General features: G+C 27.1%; 1 protein-coding gene across 6 annotated transcripts in view; it reads right to left on the bottom strand.

Annotated features, from left to right (window-relative positions):
- LOC106462361 (cAMP-dependent protein kinase catalytic subunit alpha) overlaps window positions 1-11,666 on the bottom strand; it is a 107,437-nt gene that overhangs the window by 35,258 nt on the left and 60,513 nt on the right. For all 6 annotated transcript variants that reach the window (XM_022389772.1, XM_022389766.1, XM_022389777.1 and 3 more), the window contains 3 exons: window positions 2,371-2,432; window positions 1,631-1,759; window positions 965-1,063 (listed from right to left, as the gene is read on the bottom strand). In XM_022389772.1, coding sequence (XP_022245480.1) covers window positions 965-1,063; window positions 1,631-1,759; window positions 2,371-2,432 — 290 coding nt within the window. The remainder of the gene's footprint in view (window positions 1-964; window positions 1,064-1,630; window positions 1,760-2,370; window positions 2,433-11,666) is intronic.

Below are 11,666 nucleotides of genomic sequence, written 5' to 3'. Positions count from 1 at the left end.
TATTTTGTAAAATACAGTCACATTTCAATTATTATACATTATATATCTTTATAGATTATTGCTATTTTGAAATAAGTTCTTAAACTTATTTTTCTTAAAACATAGAACAGTAACTATAGAAATAAAGCAAACAATTCTCTTCTAGTTACGACCTTTGTACTCGGTTTCTAAGCTTTTAAAACATTTGCACGTGGAGGATATAAAACAAATTTCTTTTTTAGGATTTATATATACATTTGAATAACTAAAAAATCATAAATTCCTACATTAATACCACAGAATTCCACTATAATTTATCAAGCTTAGTAACCAAGATGTATTTTAGTCTAAAAAAATATGCAATTTCAAGTAGACTAAAGACACACCCTACCTCATTGAAATGTTGGTTCAAAAGAAAGAAATGGTGTCCAAGCCTGTTAAAATGGCTGAGAAAGCCACTAAGGGGACATACTGAGCTTCCGATTGATTATTCATGTCATATATAGAAGTAAGTGTAAATAAGGGAGTATTTCCAAAAATAGAAAGAGGTGGGTGGGGTGCTGCTGTGTTTAACTTATTACATGAGCAATATATTTGCAAGTAGAAGAGGTGATATTCTTATTTTATATTCTAGCTTGTAAATATCAGTAATTTGGGTTTCTAATTTGTACAAAACTATAGACTTAGTATTTTGACTTCACAAGCATCTAATTTGAACACAAAAATCAATGTTTATCTGTGTTTTTTAATATTTTCTTTTAAATTAATAAATTCAGTAATGTATAGTACTAAAATATTAATTATATTCTACAATTTGATACCAAACCTATTGACATAAGTTCATAAAATAATGGTTCAATAAAATTTTGAATGCAAGTCAACAAACGAGATTACATGACCTTTCATTCATGACCCGTCTCAAACGGGTTAATGCTCTTAAAAAAGCACATTTTGCTCAATTAAACATACACATTAATGATATTACCTTGAAATGAAATTCAAGCTTTACGAGAAATGGGAAGTCAATAGCTTGTAAAATTTTCTTCTCATTCAGAGTGTGTTCAACTTGCTTTAGTTTCACAACCTGTTAACAGGGAGAAATAAAAATATACAAAATATAAAAAATATACAGGTACAAATTCCCAACCAAGACTTTTTTGTGAAAAAACAATAATCTCCATCTTCCTTTAATTTATATTTAAATATAGTCAAGATATGTTATTTCTCATAATAAATTTGGGAAAAATTCATAAAAATATTTCAAATTTACATCAAAAGAACTGTTTTTATATGTTATAAAAGATTTCCATATAGTATTTTGAATAATAAGAAATTAAACACAATTCTAAAAGACAAGTTTCAAACTATTTATTTGTCGCTATAAATTGACAAAATCTTTCTTTTTATATCTACTGAAAAAATTATGAAGAGTTAATATGTACACAAAAACATATACCACGTAATACCAACTCATGAACTCTGTTTAAATCTCACCAATTGCTTTTATCTAAATAAAAGTATATTTTGTCATGTGACGGAACTGACCAAAAAGTCCAACTTCTGTTTAAAACCTATCTTTTGCTTGTACCTACATGATTTAAGCACATATGATACAAATATAGTTTAGACCAAACTTTTATTGAAAACTTACCTTTTGCTTGTCCAAAATTTTCATAGCATAGTAATCCTTATCATTTTTATGTTGCACAAGCATTACTCTTCCAAAAGAACCTGTTCCTAATGTTTTAATTCTGTCAAAGTCATCCAAAGATGAAGTATTCTAATGAAGTAAAAATGACAAGAATTTAAACTTCAACAGGATAAAATAATGAAATTTGAGAACATATTAATAACATGTATGTCCTAATCTAAACTTCTACAAATGATGCACGTAGATATTACTATAAAACCATCTACATTAAGTAGCATTGAAAAAAGTATGTCCTTTGTTGTACTAAAACACGTTTCCCAACTCTAAATCTTTGGACATATACTGGCTAATGTAAATGCAAACATTTTCTCTTCACACATGACAAAGAAAACTGCAACCAATTTTCAGAGTTTTATCACAGCCTTATACTCTTCTACTGTCTGCAACTGAATGATTTTTTTTATGATTCCTATATCCATGTAAAAGTTTAACTTTTCACTCTGATTATTTATTATAAAAAAAAAAATACTGCCTATGTTATTAGGCAATTAATCCTTCCTTTCCTTACCAGAGACTACAGTTTTAAGTAAGTAAAATCAAATGGCAACTAGAAGGTAATGTTCACTTAAAATTTGTATGGTTATGATACCTTAATTTAGAAACCTTTCCTCACAGATGGGGTTTCCCCTTGTGTATGAATGAACTGTCAAGTTAGCTGAATTAAGGAAAAATGCAATTACCTTGCTGGGATTGTTCCATTTTATTTCAAACTGTTCTTTGGCTTCTGCTAGGAATTTCTCAACTGAAACAAGTAAATGATCCAAATAAGTAATTATTATTTGATTATAACTGTACGTCAGCCTATTAATCTCTAAAGTTCAGTAGTCTTTAAAAAAATATTCACTTATCTAAGTGCTGTAACATAAAGTTAACTGAAAGAGATTACCCAGAAAATGTATTCAAATAGTATGTTTTGTAAAAACTTTTCTTAAAAAATAGTATATGTGACACTACTCTCTTTATTGAAAATCTACATGGAAAGTTTAAAACATGAAACAAGTAGAAATTATGACAGTTACTTATGTACAAATCATGCCTGGTTTTTGATATTTAATCTTGATCCATATCAATCATATTTATAACTTAAACATAATTTATAAACATTTTGATGATAATCTCTTAACCATTATCCAACTTTAAAACAAAACAATTAACAACCATAAATGATTGTATAATTCCCTACCCAAGATCCATTAAAAACATAGCAGTTTTATTTATTGTAGCTATTGAAATTACCTAGTCTTTAGATCTTGTAGTTTGTATAATAATATAAAATGACCATGCCTCTTTTTCAAAGTTGACACTTGTATAATTGACATGCTTACAAAGTTGACACTTATATAATTGACATGTTTACAAAGTTAACACATATAATTGACATGTTTACAATAATGGTATTTTTGATCCATTTTCTCCTACTACTATAATCCTCTTTTAATGAAAATTAACATTTTAGTGTTAATACCCGAGACTGAGCTACCAACAAAATACAAGTGTTTGACTTTATGAGTTTCATTTACTACATTATTAGTGCTGGTAAGAAAATTACTGCAACACAAAAAAATAAAAGTTTAGTTTAAAAAAAAAGTTATCCATATCCATTTCTCAGATATCTTTTTGTCATGTCACATATAATTATATAGTGCATTTGTCACATGTGACATACAATCATAATCAGAGCAAAAAAATATGTCTATCATAAACAAGCAGATTATGCACATGTAATACTACACACCATATCCTGTAGAATCTGATAAACTTCACTACTTACTAAAAATGTGATTTAGTTTCCATTTTTCTATATATGGTAACTAGACAGAAATAATTTAGTTAACACAACAAACCATTTTGTATTCAAAAATAAAGTCTCAAAATTACATTCCAGCATATTATACATATATATGTATAGATAACAATACAAAAAAACATATTATAAACAAAAAATATAAGCAATTTAAAATACTTTAATATTGCTACCTTAATTTTTCTACTACATATGCCTAGCACATGAAACAATGATCACCTTGCTTTAATTTTTCTTTTTTGATGCATGTAGATATTACATACACAGCATAAAGCTTGTTTCATCATTTATTTGCATATTTAAATTATAAATACACAGCATTTTGAAAGTTGTAACTTAACAAAAAAAAAAAGAAATTCAAACTTAATCAACTTAAAACTGTTAAGGCAGAGACCTACAGGTTTCTCTAATCCTACACAAATCTTGATATTGCTAGGAATCGTATGCTACACTATCAAGGTGACTGAATTAGTTAAGTGCGTGTGTGTGTTACATCAACATACTAATTATAATTAACCATTTGTATTATTTCTATCATCTGTAAGTATCAGATTTTCTGATATTTCAAGTGCAAGTGTACTAAATAACATTCAAATAGAAAAATGTTTTGTACTTTAGTACCAAATTACTTTATAGTTTTTGTGTAAAACATACACATGCAAATAACAGCAAAATACTCAGTTGTATTTCTGAAATTACAATCTGGCTCATAATATCTATTTCACATGTATAATAGCTACCTATTTTAAATATAATAGTGTTCAATAAAGCACATGAATTCAGAATTAATGTGATCTATTTAAGAAATGAGTAAAGGATATCAGTTAATTCAAAATTATTAGGCACAAGGCTAAGAGCTACACAAAGAGTATGCAAACACATATGTAGCATAACAAGAGAAACCAAACCTTTCACTTTTACCCTACACTGTCAACCACACGCATAAAAAAAAAGAAAATAAATTTCAAGACATTTATTAGAAATAGCTAGACACTTTAAAAGGGATAAATATCCATAATAATTCCTATCTTCTGTTTCAAATTATCATACATCTATTTCAACTATTAAAAAAACATATAATGAATTGTTTTTCATCAATTTAGTTTATATACCTAGTATAGATATAATGGCAACCTGAAATTTCCTATTTATAAGAATCCCCCCCAAACAAGTATTTTTCAAATTGTAAGTACTATTTTCAAACAAAAAAAGCAAAATTTCATTATCATACGAAGTGCATAACTATAATTTTGGTTCTAATATTTTCCACATTATTAAATTTTTTTTATCAAGCTATTAACACTTTCTAAATATACTAGTGGAATAAATATTTTGTTCTTGAGGTTTTGTAACACAAACTGAAGTGCCTTTATCTTATTTTTTGGATCAAATTTCAGAAATAACACATTTATTGTCTTCACTACTTTATTAATCATGATTAAACTCTAACCCAATTAAGGAGGAATTGCTCCAATAAAATAGATTTTATTATTTATTCCTATAAATAATCCTTTTTGAAAATGACTTTGGCCATATTTCAGAAGTTTTAACACAAAAAATTTGAGTCTTTTTATGTACCAAAGTTTAATATACATGCAATGAGCCTATATGCTTATGACAAATGTTAGTATTGAACACTAACCAACATTCAACTGTGCACCGATTTCAAGTAGTTACAAAATATCTCTGACTTTTAAAGGAACAATGATCAGTTTTTTAGATTTGTTTTCCTTTAAGTTACTTCAGTTTTTACATTCAAGTTATATTGCATTTAAAATGTCACCAACATGGCTTTTGTAGATAAACATAATACACAGTACAGCATACAGTTGAGAGCATTCAACTAAATGACAATTCTCATATGAGACTATTCCCTTTCTTTTAAAAAGTTAAAAGTATTTTTAGAGATGAAGTAAAATGTAGCATTTTCCCTAAATGTTTGTGTTAATTATTTTTTCATTATATTAATCAAAATGCATGAGTTATGAGTTTTAAATAATCTTTATCATGTACAAAAGTATACTGTGCACAAATGAACAAAAAAATATTAAAATATATGAAAATATAACACTCAGGAGAGGAAAGTAATGCTTAAAATTATCACATACCCCTTACAAAATTATTCTTATAAATATATATGCAACAATGAATTTACTATCAGGGATGTGGAATTCACAATATCACCTGACATTCAGAATAAGAATATTTGTCTGAGAGCAAGTTTTACCATTAGATTTTGTCCATTCATTAAATTGTTTTTAAAGTTTTATCTAATTGTTAATTGTTCAACAGTAGGTGTTTCACTTGTCAGCTCTAAGAAGAATATCTGTAGAAAAATTAGTATCTATCTTAATTACATAATGGTAAGTTTCAGGTAAAAAAAATATTAACTTTAGAATATGTCACCCTTCCACAGACAAACAACTAGAATCCCACAATGACAAGATGGTGGAGGGACCAGTGTGAAAAAAGAAACTGAAAAGATAAAGTTCTTTCTGAAACTATAATGCCAGAAAGGGAAAACTCACAGTGTCTCTCTCTACTTGTGAGTGTGACCTAGTGGGAGCAGCACTTGATGAGAGATTGTATCTTTTTCAAGCTGGGAATACACTTCATCCAACTGGTTGTTGAGAAAAGTTGTCAAAAACACCTTCTGAAAGTTTCACAAAGATAGGCAGAATATGAAGGCTAATCAACCAACCTACATTCATATATCCCAGAGTTGGCAGGCTATAATTGTGGCTAGAGCAGTAAATCAAGTCACAAAGTATGGGAGAAATATTTACAATAATATGCAAGTTCAAGGATTAATCATTCCAGTTCTGTGTTCTGGAAATAGCCTGGTTCTTAGTGTTAGAAATGGCCTGTAGTACTCTTCCAGGTTGACATCCCTGCACAACTTCTGATCAAGGGATATGTCCACTTAGTCTCAATATCAGTGGGATTACACTGATCTAAGATGAAACCAATGGTTCTTCTGCTGCAGTAGAAGAATTTGGGGAAGGAGAAATTGTAAAGGAGAAGAAACTGAAAAATGTCACAGCCCAAACATGAATCATCTCGTCTGCATAAAGTCCCTCAGTGAGACTGTGCAATGGGATATTGCATACATGGTAAGCAGGATTTGTCCAATTAATCCTACTTGCACAAGGCCAGTCCACTGAACCAAGCTCATATTGAATAATTAATATGTAAGATAATTCCAAATTTATTATGTGTATCTTCAAGAAATTTTGGCAAGCTTTTAACAAGCATTACAAGTATGTTGTATACAAAAAAAATTAGAATTTTTAATAATTTTATTAAAGAATTGTCTGTGAATTTACTGAATCAATCTCATTCACACTCTGACTATCCTGAGTGCAAGGTCTCTTTTATGTTTAGAAAAAGAAATACTTTCTTCATTTTAGTTTTCATAATTCAGTTGCAAAATCTCTAGAACCTCCTAAATGAATATAAACAGTTTTCTCAGTAAAACTTTATACTTTACCTGTTATTTTCTCTACACTAACACTAACTATAGCAAAATTAGAAATGTAGGTTCAATGAAAATTTGAAAAATATAAAATAAATCTATATTGATATTTTTCAAATCTTGTAGTCATTCAGATTTGTTGTTTTACAGCTGTACAGAAAAAAATAATTATCACACAGTGCAGCTTTGTGAAAACCAAGGATCAAGCTTCCAGCATGTATGGTCAAATTACAATCATACTTTACACAATTACCTCTGAATGTACATGCTATCAATCATAAAACTTTTTTCCTTTAGGTTTTCTAACCTACTATTTCTAATTTTTATATTTTCATTATTTTTATACGAATAAATAAAAAAAATATATAAATAACATGAAAGTTAGTACTTATATGTGGGCTACTGTACCTTTTCAAGTTTTTGTTCTGGAAAGTTAATCACACTTTTCGGTTGGGCTCTTGGAAGCTAAATGTAATGTCTATCTATTCCAAATATATAATTTAGAATACAAAATATTAACATGCATAAGAAATACAATGTCCTAAATCTATTATGTTAATTAACTTTCTAACTAAGATATAAGTGGGTTAAAATAATTCTGTCAGCTGGTCAAGATGACTCGGCAAAAACAAGCAATGAAATTGTAGGCCAAATAATTCATAAACTGTCATCAGAATGATTGAACCTTATATGGTATTCAGTAAATTAAAATCTTTCTATTTGTTATCAATAATCCAATAGCAAACGTCAGAGTGACATCATTTGTAGACAGGATATGATAGGAGGGCATGGCATGTGTATTTGACAAGAAGGCTGGAGGTTATAAATTTAGATTATGCTTTAGCAATTATATTTACTATAAGTGGTAATTTATGACAAACTTAAAAGATCACACAGGTGTAGAAAAAGTCTAAAATGGGCAATTCAGAGCAAAGAAATGCCATGTGATACAGAGAAGTCGAAATTGAGAATTTATTTAAATATTTCCTTTTGAAATTATTTTTCTAGTCTTATGCAAAAGGAAACTAAAACTTGTGTTTAGTGCAAATACACCTTTATCAAAAAGAACATTTTATTGAAATAATCAAATTTATACACAATATACTTTAAAATAAACTAACAGGGAGCATGTCCACCTCTTCCATTCAAAACCATGAAATTATTCTAGGGACACTTTCAAATAATTTTGTTATAAACTCCTTTCAAGTCCTTCCAAAAATCATCTAAGTTAATGGGATTCTTTTTTACTTTTTCTAGGTCCAATGATATTGATATCTAGGCTTTAAGGGGCCATTCCACGTGTTGAAGGACTCCAACTTTCTCTTTTTTTTTTTCAAATAAGTTTTAATTATTCTAATGAGTTACAGACTATTAAAAAACATTTTAGTTGAGATATAATAATACCTTTTAACATGATACTTGGAATAACACCATTAGGTGTGGGTAGACCAAGAATGGGAAAATTAAATTATCTTCTTTTATCAAAAATAGTCAACTGCACTGTACCTTCTATAAAAGTAATGTCCAAATCTAAATAATAAGCTTGGACTTCATTATTATTCTTATTATTACTTCTTTCTATTGTAAGTTCTGTTGCATACATTAGGTTTGGTGTAAAATTCATATTATTTATAGATATTAAATCATTTGTGTAACAAAAAATGTAAATGTATAAGTTAGGATTTAAATTCTCCTTTATAAATGAGTTTTCATAAAAGAACAGATACAGGTTCGCCATACTCGAAGAGAACTTCTTTCCTATTGAAATACCCATTGTTTGCTTATATACTTGTTCATTAAAAATAACATAACTGTTACAAATACAAAGTGGAGTATATTTTTACATTTAATTCTGGTAAATTTAAATTTGGGTATAGTTATTTCATTATTTATAAAAATATATCAAACAAATAATTGAAAACTGCAATTAAATCTTTTAGGTCTATTTTTAGTATACAACATAGTAAAGTCATATGTGAAAATAGAACTGGCAGTTTTTGAATAATTTAAATTACTTAAACATTTCAAAAGTAGAATGTTATTTTTAATAATCCAAAAATAATTATTTTGGTTATTTGAAGAATGTTTTTTTTTCAAACAATACATCTAGAATATTGTTAAATACTATGAAAACAGATTTAATGACTGTATTTAAAGAATTTGTAATAAATTTGAATTTCACAGGATTTTTATGCAATTTTAGAATTGAATATAAAAATGGTAAATTTCAACAAGAATAATCTGAATGGATATTCCATTTTTTAATAGCCATATTTAAATTAGTAATAACATTATTTTTCTTTAAAGTACATTTAGAAAAAGTACTTGTGGTATTCATTTCACTAAGTAAAATTTGCACGTATAATTTTTTACACACAAAACCAAAATTACAGCCAGCTTTATCAATCAGGGTCATAACGAATTGTTTTTGAATTTATTTTATTTTCAGAAACATTGAAAGAAATATATAATATATATCGAGATAAGTTTACGGTTCTTAATTGATTCTTTATGGAATTAATAAAATATTATTTCCATTCAAAAAAGAAACATGGTAGATAATAGGATTGTTTACTTTTTTTAATAATATAATTATCGATATTTTTTTCCAAGTCTTTTAAGATTTAACTTTTTTGTGTTTTACAATTCTATATTTAGTATCTTTCTTTAATATCGATTGTAATTCTTTATCTTTGACAATTTCTAAATTTCCTGTAACTATATGATTATGAAAGATATCTTTAAAAACACTATCATCAGAGAAGAGGTCTTATAGGTTTATTATATTTAAAATGATTTTATGGGGAAAATATATTCTTCAATACTTTTATGGATCAGGGAAGGTAAATATAAATCATCATAAACTTTATGTTTAAAATCAATTACTATATCAGATTTCTCTCTTTCATTTGCTGAAGGAATATAGATATACAATTTCATTTTAACCTAAATTTAATTAAATCTTTAACACAGATATTTTTTAACTCAAAGTTTAACAAATATTTTGACAGACATTTGAGTTTTGCATTTGTTAATTCAAATTCTTGTTTCATTATAAATTTCACCAGATTAACAGGTCTTTCAAATAGAGAATCAAAATTTTTACAAAAAAATGTTCAAAATCAATCCATTTCTTTCTATTTTTACTTTTACCCCTATTTTTATTTTGTTTATTTCTACAAATATTTATTTGAAATAAATTTTTGATAAAGGAATTTTTACTTATAACTTCAGCAGTTTTATTTTGAAAGTCCTGATTTAATCCATAATAGCACTTTTTCTTTCAGAATATGATATTCTTCTCTTTCTGTTAAGAAATTTGTATTGTAGAATTTTCTGACATAGTAATTTTTACATTACTAAATGAATGTTTATTAAAACAATTTATTTCTATCGAATGAGGAAAATTCTTATTACTTTGTGATCTATGTAGGTTAATCCTTAGATGTCAAGGATTAGTTGTTTGTCCTACATATACAAGTCCACATATACCACAAGTTAATAAATAAATGATATTATCTACTTTACTTTCGTCATACATTTTGAAAATCCATGGCTACCAGACAGATCCAACATCTGGAACTTTTGCAAGTAAATTTTTAATATATAAATGTAGCATATTTTAATTAACTGATTAATAGCTAGCTAGGCTATTAAGCAGTATACGAAGGTAACAGAATATTCCTAAAGTCGGAAAGAAGAAAAGGGCAATATAATCAACACCTTAACATAATTTTCCTTTAAATAAATAATAAACAGCTTACAAGCTATTGAATACATGAATTTTTAATATGCGATAAAATCAGCACTATAAAACAATAATGAATTAAATATCATTATATCATTATCGGTCCTGTTACTCAACTTATTATCATGAAGGATTACGTCTGTGACAATAGCACCCAAGTACATTGGAGATATCCCACCTATCAGACAAAAGCTAAATGCTGATGTCAAGCTAGTCAGCCATCATGGGAAATCATAAAAAATGTTAATCAATTAAGGGTACGAAGCTGAGTGCTTAAACCCACAATGTCTCAGCTTCTACTGCCTTTCACTGTCTATAGTTTATTAATACCATAAGTACTTTTTATAAAAGTACTTTAAAGAAAAATAATGTTATTACTAATTTAAAGAAGCCATTAAAATTGGAATATCCATACAGATTATTCTTGTACGAACTTATCATTTTTATATGCAATTCCAAAACTGCATAAAAATCCTGTGAAATTCAGATTTATTACTAATTCTTTAAAAATATTCATTAAATTTGTTCCAATAGTACTTAACAATATTCTAGATTTCTTGTTTGAAAAAATAAAAATACATTCATCAAATAACCAAAATAATTATTTTTGGATTATTAAAAATAACATTCCAGTTTTGGAATGTTTAAGCAATTTAAATTATTCAAAAACTGCCAGTTCTATTTTCACATATGACTTTACTACGTTGTATACTAAAATAGACCTAAAAGATTTAATTGTGGTTTTCAATTATTTGTTTGATATATTTTTATAAATAATGAAATAACTATACCCAAATCTAAATTTACTAAAATTAAATGTAAAAATATACTCCACTTTGTATTTGTAACAGTTATGTTATTTTTAATGAACAAGTATATAAGCAAACAGTGGGTATTCCAATAGAAAAGAACTTCTCTTCAAATATGGCCAACCTGTATCTGTTCTTTT

The sequence above is a fragment of the Limulus polyphemus genome, unplaced genomic scaffold (assembly GCF_000517525.1).
Source record: "Limulus polyphemus unplaced genomic scaffold, Limulus_polyphemus-2.1.2 Scaffold45, whole genome shotgun sequence".
In the NCBI taxonomy this organism is placed as follows: Eukaryota; Metazoa; Arthropoda; class Merostomata; order Xiphosura; family Limulidae; genus Limulus; species Limulus polyphemus.
Note: the sequence above shows the minus strand (reverse complement) of the source record. Positions and strands in the feature narration are given on the sequence as shown.